Source organism: Branchiostoma floridae, chromosome 4 (assembly GCF_000003815.2).
Source record: "Branchiostoma floridae strain S238N-H82 chromosome 4, Bfl_VNyyK, whole genome shotgun sequence".
In the NCBI taxonomy this organism is placed as follows: Eukaryota; Metazoa; Chordata; class Leptocardii; order Amphioxiformes; family Branchiostomatidae; genus Branchiostoma; species Branchiostoma floridae.
The window spans coordinates 25,984,982-25,998,363 of record NC_049982.1 but is presented as its reverse complement, the minus strand read 5'-3'; the positions used below and the strand labels follow the sequence as shown (position 1 = coordinate 25,998,363).

Sequence of the window (13,382 nt, the reverse complement as noted above, 5' to 3'; positions counted from 1 at the left end):
TGCGACAGGGAAGTTCCAGTCTATTTCTGATTTGAGCTGTATTGTTGTACCCTCAATTGTCGTCATGGCAATTATACATTTTTATTGCCAGTCTTGTTACATTTATGACAGCTGTGATACGTTTTGATTCCGGGCTACCGTTTATAATATATAAGAATAGTTCGCCAAGATAGTTCTGTTTGTGGGTGTTTGTGTTTGTCCTATATGTGTCTGTAGGCTTTTGAACAGTAGATCTCGAACTCTAAAAAAATATGGATGGATCTTCATATTTGGTAGGAGTTGGAAAAATGAAGAACTATGGCGGCCCCTGGCAACTTCCTAAGGTACTGCAGCAGGACGTATGATTTTGACACCCCATTGTAACGTATGGTTTGGTTCGAGAATGTCTAGCATTCGCATGTTGGCAACCCTGGGCACTTAATTCAACCCTACGGAAGTAACTCACTCCCTCGAATACCCCGCTAGGACTAAGGTCCTGACTATCCCTATTTTAAGACTGGGGGCATATTCAGTACCATAAATAGTGTTGTTTTCAAGTGTGGTATTATGTGTGTCCGACTAGTGTTGAGATAGCGGAAAATTTTTAGGACAGTTCTACAATTAGGTACATGAGGTATTGGTTTGAATGTGCAAGGAAGGTGTGAATATTGGCAGCCATCTCCTGAAGTTCTACCGGGCCTGTCTAGACCTACTGCTGCGTTAGGGGGCGGTTAAGGTAGAAAATAAGTAATGGAGGCTGAGGTATTCTAAAAAATACCATTTTGATTTAAGTATGGACCTTGATTTTTTTTCAGGTGGTACCTTATTACAAAAAGATAATTTATGCAAATTAGTACGATGTCACGATGACGTTATCAAGAATTAGAAGGCCACATCCCTTTTAGGCCATTCTAGTACACAATCCTAGGTCGGCTAATCTCCTTTGACGACTTTTGATACTGCTAAACTGATAAGCGGGAAAATCATGTATGTGTCTCTGTAACTGCCTCGTTATTAACGGAAAGGAGTTTTGTCGGCTGTTGGTTTTGTTTAAAAGTCGTACAACATCAAAATCGCACGACGATATTCTATAGATGTGTTCCCTCGTCGTGTAATATACGTGTTTTAATCATATTTATTGCACAATATTGCGCTGTTTGTAACATGCATGTTATTGCCAATCTATATCATTGCAAGAATGACCGATTCCCTTCGACTTCTCAGAGCAATGAGAAAGGCACAAAAGACAGACTTTAAGTCATCAAAGTGTAACGTTTATTGAGTACGAATGTATATTCATTTATTTACACTTACACTACTGTACAATAGACTTTTTGTCCTATTTTACAAATTGTCTAGAATAAATTTCAACGCCATGTACGGCTGCCATGATTCCCATGTGATTATGACTAATAAAATACTTAATGGGTGCTTCATTGTTCTATGTACACATGCGCATCGAAACGCATTGTGGGTAATATGTTAAGACATATTACCCACAGTGCATCTCCCTGCGCATGCGCACTTCGGACCATGAGCCTCTTTGGTAAGTTACAAGCACGTTCTTTTATTTAATCTTTAAAGTTGATACAGGCGTCATCGACAATTCTCGCGTACTTGGGAAGTTCAAATAATTCAGATATATAAAGATTTGATTTACAAATGTACAAAGTCTCTGGAAATGGTTGCGTCGGGATGTCAGTTTCTCTGCCCTGCGTGCGTCGACCACGCGTCGGACCGACTGGTTTCACACACCGCCAGGTCCCGCCGCAGTATCGCCCTCCTGTCGGTACCTTTCAGGTGCGTCTTGGCGTGCTTGGTGAGGTGGTCCTTACGGCTGAAGGCCTTGCCGCACTCCGTGCAGGGGTAGGGGCGGACACCGGTGTGGATCCGGCGGTGTCTGGTCAGCTCCTCGTTCCGGGCGAAGGCGCGTCCGCAGCCGGGGTGGTCACAGGGGTACGGCCGCTCGCCTGGTGGAAGAATACAAAAACATGAAACGTTAATTAACGAACACATCTATTTACCACTGTTTCGTTGGAAAATGTACGGTGCATTGTACATAGTATAGAGTACAAAACTGCCCCAAAAGGCTCAGAAAACCGATAAAATAATGTTATCTTCGTGCCGGACAGGTGGTCACTTTACACAGGATTCTTATATGTCGATGGGGAAAATGATGTTAAGTGGCCACAAAAAGGAGTTCGTGGCTGGATAGATATTTGAAAGATGAAGAAGGTATTGGGTAGAGGGCCCCTGGTAGTTTCTATGGTACTGCAGCAAGAATTCTGATTTTGATATGTCGTGTCCTAAAAAGTTCTGCACAATTTTGGTTGGTAGATATCTCTTGGCCTCGGGAAAAAGTGCGATAAATTTGCGCCCTTTATCAATTTTGTTTGGAACTGCAGGGGCGTTTGATGTCAAAAACTGTGACGCTTTTTGTACCGAAAGAAAACCGCGTAAGAAAACCACGTTCGACATTAACTTCCGGTCATCTAGCAGCTTTCTTAGGGACTGCAGGGTGGTTTCATATCTTTAAAAAAAAACTGCAACATTTTACGATACCGCCGTTTTGCAACATCGTTTGGAACTGCGGGGGCGTTACCATACTTAAAACCACGACGTTTTTCAGACGGAAAAGTAAAGTACGGACCATACAGGTAGATGAGGGATGAGCTTTCGAAGCTTCTTCGGCACACGAGACGTGGCTGCCCGCCAGCCCAGATTGGCCCAATTACGCTGACAGAGAGGATAGTTTACAGCTGCTGGGATCGGGCCAGACACAGCGTGTGTCGGAAACACTCCGGAGCTCCAATCTTCCACACACCTGCTCCGGATCACTTTATATTGCAAATCATGTTGTTTTCCTCGCAGTGGGGATACGTGATAAATCGGGCTGTGTTCTGGAACCAGTAGAGGAATTTGAACAGAAATCTATGGGTTGCTCTGTCCGTTTACTGGAGCGGTTTGTGTTTGTCGTAGGCCGTCGTACGATTTTTTTTTGTTTTAGAATTTTAGTGCACGACGGGACAGAACTGGGTTGCTAGCCTCATTGCAGTCTTCGAGCAGGACTGGCTTTTAATTCATGGGGGGGGGGGGGGGGCGATAGTTTCGCTTTGAGCAGAAATCTCAGCGGAGCTCTGTCCGTTTACTGGCGCGGTTTACATTCGTCGTAGGCCGTCGTATGACTTTTATGTTCATCTACTAGAATTTTTCAGCTGGATGGGACAGAAGAAGCCTCAAAGAAACTCCATTTAGCTACTTCCACTAATCTCGAAGCAGATCCTACGGTAGCTAGGATAGTATCAAAACCTGCCAGAGGAGTGAAGTCAGCTTAGGAGTGTGTTTCGCTACATGGCAAATGGACACCTCTTGGTTCACTACACTCCTTGGTTCACTACACTCCTTGGCCGGTTTATTTACCCGGTGAAGAGTGGTAGTTCTGATAGCATAAGGAACTAGTTGTTGGAAAAAGTTACTAGTAGACAAGAAACGTCAAGGCCAACTGTTCACAGTGCCCATGGGGTTAACTTATAAAGTCCAGCTCGTCCAATGCATTATCCACTGTGGATCTTTTTAGGACAATCTTCAGTTTATATAAGAGACAGACATATGTCCTTCGGGATATTAAAGGCTGTTAACTTTATAGCGCTATAAGCGATGACCCGTGGACCCCTTAGAGGTCACCGGTGGCGTGAGACCGTGTGGGTTGAGCCCGCCCTCTGTCCACCCGGAATCCCTTAGCGACTGACCACAAAGTTTGCTTCCACGCCATATCCAGGTGGTCAAACTATTCAGATTGCACTTGTAATTTTATTTTAAAGCACACTGAGCTTATAGAAGAAATCAGTCGCAATATTGAGTTTTTGCTAAATCAGAAAATAGTCAGTACTCCGTAGCCATTCTTCCCTGTGTGAAATGCAAGAGTGCTGTGAGTTGTTACTAATTGTTACCAGTAGAATTTCTAGAAACTACGGGAAGTATCCTATTCCACATCATGATACATGTTCAAAAGTCTTGCGCAAACGGGGAAATCTTTAGAAAGTTGAGGTGACGTTCAAATAATTTCCAAAGCATAAAATCTCTTTGGATATACAGTCAAACCTGCCCAAGACGACCACCCGGGGGACCGGACAAAAACGGTCGATTTGGACAGGTGGTCGCTGAGAAGAGTATCGACTTAAAACATGCCCTATGCAAAGTATAACGGTTTCCGTTGTGTTTAATGGCAAATAGCAAGCACACTTCACGCACGCAAAGAAGCGAGGTATTTAATGTCAAATACAACACGCACACTGTAAATTGTAAATTTAACCCCAGCTTTTATACGATACAGTATGATATTTGTACACTAACGTTTTAGACAGTGAGGGAACGTTGATGCTGTCAGTTACCATACAAGCCTTTATGCGTCGCTGTGTTCTTGATCGCCGTATCTGAAATAACTACGGTGCACCTTTCGAATTCTATGCCCGGTACGTCCCAATAGCCAAGGGTGAATGTACAGTTGGACAAAAGCACTCACACAGATCTTTCTTTAAAAGGTATGAGCTACACAGATCTTTCTTAGAAATTTCCTCCCATATTACAGTAGACTGCCCCATTGACCCACCCATTGACCGCCGCAATCTTTATTCTAAACATAACATCGTAATGGCAGTCAAAACCCGACGCAAACTGGTCGATTTCGGCACAAAATCGGGCTAGTTATCATCAAAAATTGATGAAAACCTCGATTTTGAAAATGATGCGGTCGTTAAGGGGCCCAATTTGGGCCGGTCGCGGTCGCGTTGGCCAGGTGGTCGTTGAGAAAAGGTCGCTTAATGCTTACGTCAATAGGAAAAAAAATCGGGACCGAGAAAAAGCGGTCGAAATGGCCAGGTGGTCGCTGAGAAGAGGTGGTCGCTCGGGCAGGTTTGACTGTATACATGATAATACATATATACTGATATATATATTGAAATTATTAAAGAATAATTGAAAACATTTCACAATTACATTTAATGGCAATGACAACCCTCTCTATGAAATGCAATGGACTCTACAAGATAAGCTAACGAAAGTATATTTTCATCAAGTTCATGTCTTGAAGTTCAGATTCCTCTGTGATATGGAATGGACTCTACAAGATAAGTTTACGAAAGTATATTTTCATCAAGTTCATGTCTTTAAGTTCAGATTCCTTTGAGACGAGACGTTGGAAAATTAAATTCTGGACGGACAGCGCCGGTAGACATCCCCGTGCGGTAGCTTCTGTTCTTCAGCTCGCGCCCCGAATCCGCCAACCGTTCCTGTCAATCAGCGAGCCCTTGTCTGGCACTTTTTCCGAGCTCGCCTCCGTAAGTCTGGCCCTCCCGCCCCTCGCCTCCTCCCTCCCCGCCACGGGTGAGCGGTGGGGCACGTCAACACTACCGCGGGATTGATCGGGAAACCTTGGCTCTCGTACCGTCCAGCTAATTCCTCGTCTCCGCCACGAAAAAATTCTACTACTTAACTCGGCTCCCTGTGCGTTTGTTGAAAACTTAGATTACCTAAAGCCGTCAATAAAAGTTAAAGCCCGACCTGATCTAGGGCGGCCTGCCCCCGAGGTCACTACGGGGTCGCAGGCGGCCTGGCCGGGGACTCGCCTCCCTCCCTCCCCCTCACGTAACTATCTTATCTGGGACAAACTCTGCCGACCTCCCATCGTCATTCTCAGCGTTCCGACCAAAACAGATTATCGTGGGTCACGGAAACCCAAATCTTTTTAATGAAAGACAGTCTATAGGGCAGTTCAGTCAAACCTATCCACAAGCCCCCTGACGGTTTCCGACATTCGCACCTTCCGTCCCGGAGTCTTTAGCAACAAGTTGGAGAAGCTATATATGTTGAAAGCTACTACAAACGATAGCACGCCTGTCGCGATCGTATGTTCTGTGCAAATTGCTTGTTCTTGGAGTTTTGTTCATTTATTACCTTCGCCAAGAAGGTTTTGTGGTAGTGTTCGTATGTGTGTCTGTCCGTCTGTGTGAAGACGATAAATAATTCAAGGATGCCTGGATGAAATAGTCTTGAGAGGTATGTGAGTAGGTCATGATGACACCTCAAAATTATCAATCTTTTTTAGCCCTCATCCTTTCAAAGCTGAGATTTGGCTGGCAAAAAAAAATTACGACAATATACAATACAAACGCCTAAGAAAAGACGTCCAAAACAAATCAGAGCCTAACCTCTGCTTGGAGACTATAGAGTCTTTATTGAATAGCAAAGTTTGCGATATACAACCTCCTTGCACAAACAACTACGGTACTAGCATTTGACTAGTACGGTACAGTGTATACTGTTATAGTTGTCGAGTCTCTCTCGCCATCTCTAACTGCAATTTAAAGACTCGGCAGCTCTGATAGGTTTGGATCCAAGCCTTGTCGACCCGTTTGCACTCAGGGTGACGATGTGACTTCACGGAGAATTCAGAACACTTGTTCCTTCGACTGTATACAAGCAGTAGACGAGTAGTCAAGGGTACAAACCAATATTTCACACGGGCATTTGTGTCCAACTGTTCGTCTTATCTTCCTTACGATCGAAGAAGCCTTAATCATTGTTCTCTGGCATTTCTTGGTACCATCAATTTCTCTTCATTATTTTCTTATCAACTCCAGACGAACGATTGTCCGGACCCTATCAGGGTGTACGTGAGGTTTGGGATAGGACTGCGGAACGGTATGATTTAAGGAAAAGATGTCAGAGGGAAATTCGAACAAGCTGCTTATGACTTAAATATTAAAGGGAAAACCTATCCACTGAGCCAGGGTATACCCATTTCGAGATCCGGTGTCATAACAATTTTTGCCACTGCCATATATTTGCCATTACACGTTATGGGGTTTAATAAAGTTACACGTTGTCGATGCTTTACACGGCTTTTAGACCTCCTGAAAAAATCTTCAGGGGATGGGCCCTGGAGCCGAGGAGTTGACTTCTGTATGTATGGCATCCAGGCTTAGTGACCCGGCGACTTTAGCTAACCCAACTTTTGACCCTACCGCTGCCCTAACCGTAATTTACCTAACCCTAACCCGTACCCCCCGCACGAGCACTACCCCACGGAGCGAAAATCTGACGGGGTAGAAATTTGACGTGACACCGACAGCAAAGGCAACAAAAGACCTTCAACTTGATGTGAGGAAACTGTTTGTACCACACGTGGCCGACAAGGAACAGTGGTCCAGTTGGCACACTGTAAATATAAGATTCAAACTTTTTTTTAGGGTGATGCAGACTTATCTGCCAAGCTCGACTGGTCCTCGCCCTACCATGAAGAACCAATTACTGGGATCGTGACGGTAAGCACGCGACATGACACACTAGAACACGTCCCCAAACTCAAACCTCAAGCCCCTCGCCCTCGGAGAGCCGATAAGACACTTTCATTCCCGCACCGCCGTCTCCTCTCCTATAGTAGAGAAGTGTAGAGTAGAGTAGAGATGGACAGAGTAGAGTAGAGTAGACTTGAGTAGATTGTAGAGTAGGATAGAGTAGAGTAGACTTGAGTAGATTGTAGAGTAGGATAGAGTAGAGTAGAGTAGAGTAGCGTAGCGTAGAGTAGTGTTGAGTAGAGCAGAGCAGAGCAGAGTAGAGTAGACTTGAGTAGACTTTAAAGTAGAATAGAGTAGAGAATAGTAGAATTGAGTAGAGCAGGATAGAGTAGACTTGAGTAGACTGTAGAGTAGGATAGAGTAGAGTAGAGTAGAGTAGAGTAGAGAAGAGAAGAGAAGAGAAGAGAAGAGAAGAGAAGAGAAGAGAAGAGAAGAGAAGAGAAGAGAAGAGAAGAGAAGAGAAGAGAAGAGAAGAGAAGAGAAGAGAAGAGTAATCCAAGGAAGTTAACCTTAAGTAAACTAGGCGAAGAAGACAGCCTTATATATTTCGCTCTTCGACTGGAAGAGTCGCCCATACACACAAATCTTGCGCTAGTTGTTGCTAGTCGTTTACGGCTGCTTTGCACGAACCGTTTAGTCGTTAACACTGTGAGGGCGTCAGGGGCACAATAATTGGATCTGTTTAGTAGCTTGGATCTAAGCGCGAACTTATTTTCTCAAGTTCAGCCTGTGTTTCGCAACCTCTCGCTGTTAGGGTCTGATTTGGGGACCCTCTCCGATATTTTGGTGCTTCAGCGGGGGAGGTTGGGCTGCTGGAAGGGGAAGTTCAAATTTTAATGACTCCAGCGATATTTTATCTGCTGTGGCGAGGTTTTCTAAGGACACTCTGACCAGAAAACACAAGTACAAATGTAGATCTAACACAAAGAAATGATTTATAAAGCTTAGTTGAAGTGCTATGGAAGTAGTCGTGGATTCAGAGTCGTTATGACATTGTGTAAATGTTGGAGAAGTAGTAGGGACAAGAATATGAAGAAAATACAGTATCATAAGCTGGCCTTCAAGTTTTCGAACTTGAAAATTATAGTGACATCACCTTTGTTCTATTGCGCTATTTAGTATGTCGTGACGCATTTCACTCGTGTAAAGTGTACATAGCACCACTTTGCTGTGTGTACTTTCAGCGCTTTCCCCAAAGAGTATCTGTGACACTGGCAAACTGATACACACATGTTGTCGAGACTTGATACACTCTGGGGGACAACGGTTTGGGGCTCTACACCGGTACAACGATTTCTTTGATACTCTATACAGTGAGACCGGTATATTTGAGAGAAAACATAACAAAAATATTGTTATTTTTTTATGCATTTAGATTAAAGGTTTCTTTTAGTGATGGCTTTACGTCGAGCGTTGAACGTAGAAAATTTTGTAGGAACTCACCAGTATGCACGCGTAAGTGCCCTTTCAGCTGTCCGTTGTTGGCGCAGCACACCGTACAGAACGGACAGGGGAACTTCTTCTCTGGTCTCTTCCTCTTACCGCTGCTGCTGATGTCCACTTCTCCGGACACGGACTTGTCCTTGGTCAGCCAGGACTCGGCTCGGTCACTCACGGACTTCTCCAGCGATGGCGACGTGGACGGTACGCGGGGGGACGTCCTGTCGGAACCCGAGGGACTGTTCTGGACGCGTCGGTCCCTGGCCGTCGGGAGGAGCCCTGGGATGGGTCCGAAGGACTCGACGGGCTGGACCGGATGCTTGTCGGCCGTCAGCGGAGACTGCTTCCCACTGGAGGCGGGGAGACCGAAGTTAATCCTGGGGTAGAAGACGGGAAGCTCGCTGGGCTTGACCAGAGCGGACAGGCCCGGGTAGAAGCAGGGCCAGGGCAGGCCGTAGGGAGCCGCCGGCGGGCAGCTGAGGACGGACGGTCTGCTGAGCCCGAGATGAGGACGGTACACAGAGTACGGAAGATGTGAAGCGAGAGACGACACCTCCATCCTGACCAGACGACGGCTACGGTATGTTCTGAGCTGAGGTCACAAGAGCAGAACAAGAAACATATGCCCCCAGAAGTGATGCGCCCTGACCAGAGAGATAGCATAGGAGTGATGGCCCATGTGTCTGGTCGCTTCTTGGCGCGTCTGTGTCTTCAATCATGAAGATTTGAATATCAGTGGCGGGGGCCGGTCGCTTTGATGCCGCCGGTTTGGGGGAGGGGCGCGAAAACAACCATCGGAAGTTCTTTGTGGTCATTGTCCACAGATTGGATGACCAACTCCCCGGCACCAGGGCCTGGGCGTGAGACGGACACACCACAACAACTGCTCCCAACACTCAACACTCAACAAGAGGGTTTGTTTAGACGTATTACACTGTCTTACACTTGTGGTAGCACAGACTAAAGCGTCTTCACAAAGCTATCAAACCTGTCATCGACACACATCACGACTTGAACCCAAACAGGGGAGTCTATGCGCTCAAGGAGGTTGAAAGAGGATAATATCCTCTTTTCAACCTCCTTGCCAGTCCTTGGTGCGCTCAAATATCATTACCAAAGGCCATGTTGACTTGATTATATGGATGACATCCACGTGCGTATCAATTTTCGCCCGTTTCTACATAGAAGTTTGCGACCATACTACAAGTCGCACAATGAAACTACAAACAATACGTAGAAATCTGTGCCGTGACCCCCCCCCCCTCCCAAAAAAAGCAAAACGGATCATGTCTTTGGATGCCAAAATTCAATCCCATACCCAAAGAGGGAAATATGACAGAAATTTCAGGCTAAAAATGAAGAATCAATTGTTCGGCATTCCATACTCTGTGTGATTATAACAAGGAGGTCTCTTTTAATCTCCTTGGATTAATTATTAGTTCGACCTTCCTGACCACTTAGATTTCAAAACGAAGGCAACGTTTTTGCAAGGAGGTTGAAAAAGCCATCTCCTTTTCAACCTCCTTGGTTTTTGCGAAACGTTTTTGCACGCTCGCATGAGTTTTGTGTTTCCCAGATGATGTCATCCATGTAATCAGATCAACATGGTAAAACGGAAAAGGGAAAGGCGCGCCTGGTCATCTCATCATGTCTGCTCTGTCACGCTTTTAGTTTTAATTAGTGAGTAATCAATCCAACGCCGGCCAGGACTTTAAACGTTTTTTCTCGCCCTCCCTTCGCCAAGAAGCTTCACTGAGTGGAAACAGAAGTGACAGTAAAATCCATGAAAACATTACAACATACGAGTTAGATGTATTTATAGAATCTTTTATTAACACAACAAAAAGGGAAAACGACTTTCGTACGGAGTTAGTGAAACAATAATAGGGTAAGCAACTGACTACGATTACGAATATAGAAATACAATAAATTCTATTCATCAAACTTTACACAGACTAACATATGTGAATCTACGATCTGAACGTGGACGAATCGTGAATGGTAACATCATTTTTTATGTATCTACCTATTATTGAAATGTGAGAAATCTAAAGATCTAATTTGCTCGTAAGAGGGAATCATCTTGAAATCTGTTGTACTTATTTTGAAAACAACCCAATGATAACGTATTTTATTGAAGTATTCTTCCGGTCTTTACTAATGGATCTTTAATAGCGAGCTTTTTTATGAATTTGGACAAAAGAATATGGTGGTGGGCTGGTTCCAATCGTAGGCTAATTATTACACGAAGTAGGCAGGGGGATGGATCAAGGCCGCCGCCGGAACTTGACACTGGGACGCCGCCGCTTGATGTCATCGAATCTTTTATGGAGAGTGGAGGCACCGCCCATGGTATGCCCTCCCCGCGATTATCATCACAAAAGGCGGCCGAGTAATATGCACGCCACCGATAAACCGCTAACAGTGTTAGCGACCCGCCTCTAAATACAAACGTACTTTCGCGGTGAGACGATAAGTTTGCGTAAGGTGCGAGGAATTGATTTCCAGCAGCGCTACGTGTAACACATCTGGCTCATTATCTGGTGGTGTGTTTGTTTTTTTCTTTATTTCGCATCGAAGAGGTCTAAAACGAAAGATAAACAGTGAGAATAACTACTGAATGAAACTAAAAGGAATTTGCTATACGGCACCGATTTCTAACATGGAGTTTAACGACTACAAAAAGCTTAGAGAAGTTTACGTGCAATTGGTTAGAAGTCAGACAGCTGAAATTTCTTGGGTTTTTTTGCCCGTCCTGAGTCCACAAATTTGGGGCATTTTTATGGAAATACTTTTAGTTTATACATGTACATTACAGAAGGCCATCTTCATCTATGCACCCATGTATCGAGGACATTATATGTCAATAGAAGAGGGTCCAAAGAAGAGTCCTATTTTGTATCATAGAACTGTAGCTATGTATTAGTAGATGCCATGCTTTGTACCTTGTACAACTGTTGCGCAATAAAGCTACCTACCTGTATATATACCCTGACTAGCAGCCTTTCCGCCCGAAAATAACAACTATCTGATCACAAGTTACGCGTAACAAAGTTGAAACTTTCAAGTTTACATTATGTTCCGCAGTTTGGGCAATGGAAACTCCATGGTTTGGGGTGCGCCGGTAAAAAAAAGCAGGAGAACTTTGCAGGATCTCTTGGCTTGACAAGTTTATAAATGTGTGGTCGCTTTGGGTTAATGAAAAAGTCTATTTTCGAACATCCATGCTATTGGAAACAGATTAGACTTGACAGTCGGTTTGGCTTTTCTCCATTGGTAAAAAAAGCTTGGTTGATACAAGATGAATCTCCTTGGTTGGAAGTCGACACAGTTGGGAATCTCCGTCATTGGCCGAGCGGCTGTTCTCGAGATGACCTGAGATAAAGCCAAAGGAAGAGCAGACTGCAGACATACCTAGCCGGGTAGAAGAATAATTGTGACTGCCATACAGATACCGCAATAAAACCTATTGCTCTTCAAGCAGAGGTTCGGCTCCGGCTGCCGTTTGTCGGGCTTCAATTTTGACGGTGGACACGAAGAAAATGGTACAAAATAGCCCCCCCCCCCCCAAAAAAAAAACTCTTCATGAAAGCCTCATAAAAATCTTTTGACTTGTGCACGTTATGTCTGAGCGAGGCCGCGAACTTCTTGACCCCTTACTGGCCTTAGTAGTATTTCACATCTCCGACTTCGCACCTATGTAAGGTAGGAACGCATTTTCCATAACAATGACGCAATCTACAAATTGCAAGTTCTGACGCCGCTCCACACATTGCCTCACCATCCCGACGTTTGATCAAGGACCTTGGTTTGATATAGTTGATCTAGTCTACCAAGCCTACGGTCTGTTTGTGGACACGAAAAATGAAAATACGTATACGTAAAATTACTCTTTATGTTGTGCGTGCTTTGGTGTTTATGTGTTATATCATACTTTTCGTTCCCGAAAGCTGCCTGGCTAGGCTCAGGGTTGGAAATGTGACATAGGCCTGACCATGGCTGTCCAACTCGCATATAGCCCTGCCTACAGAGAAAATACAACTTGAAGTGGAGTTTTGCAGAATTAGCTTCTAGCCACACTGGCTTGTACTAGTGTGCTATAGTCATAGTATAGAAGTCAACCAACCAGAGGAATCAGTATAATCTCCAAGCAGATTCCTCCGGTGGCATAAAACAGAAACATAAGCTGGGGAAGGACTTCAGCCGGCAGAGGGGTAAAATTTCCCCAGCTTATGTTACTGTTTTATGCCACCGGAGGAATCTGCTTGGAGATTAGAGTCAGTACACGACCTCGTGACGGTCGCTTCCTTAGCTAGCCCTATATTTCATTTTTCTACTCCTGTAAATGCAGAAACTTTCGCGGTGGTTTAATGTTCGCGGTTTTCGCGGTGGCCGCTTGGCCGGGAACTTAAAACAACCGCGAGCATTTTTTCATGGCAGTAAGAGACTAAATTGCATGGTGCTACCGCGAAATTAAAACCACCGCGAAATGTCCCTTTTCCCGCTACCGCGAAATTAAATCCCCGCGAAAACAATATTTGACCGATGACCCGCGGAGTTTGGTAGATGCTATTACATGTACCACCCTGCAGTATCCGTGGGTGTGTG

At 44.7% G+C, this 13,382-nt stretch overlaps 1 protein-coding gene across 1 annotated transcript; it reads right to left on the bottom strand.

Annotated features, from left to right (window-relative positions):
* Positions 1 to 1,231: 1,231 nt before the first annotated feature.
* On the bottom strand, positions 1,232 to 9,621 carry LOC118414750 (zinc finger protein 22-like). Its single transcript, XM_035818967.1, has 2 exons — positions 8,778 to 9,621; positions 1,232 to 1,949 (listed from the first exon to the last, which is right to left on the bottom strand). Exons 1-2 carry the CDS (start codon positions 9,331 to 9,333, stop codon positions 1,678 to 1,680), a joined length of 828 nt encoding a protein of 275 aa, XP_035674860.1. The 5' UTR covers positions 9,334 to 9,621; the 3' UTR covers positions 1,232 to 1,677.
* Between the last annotated feature and the right edge of the window lie 3,761 nt (positions 9,622 to 13,382).

Excerpts from the sequence above, each read along its gene's own strand:
- LOC118414750 (XM_035818967.1), bottom strand. The coding sequence starts at position 9,333 with ATGGAGGTGTCGTCTCTCGCTTCACATCTTCCGTACTCTGTGTACCGT. Across the intron at positions 1,950-8,777 it reads GCACTTACGCGTGCATACTG|GCGAGCGGCCGTACCCCTGT; the intron begins GTGAGTTCCTAC and ends TTCTTCCACCAG.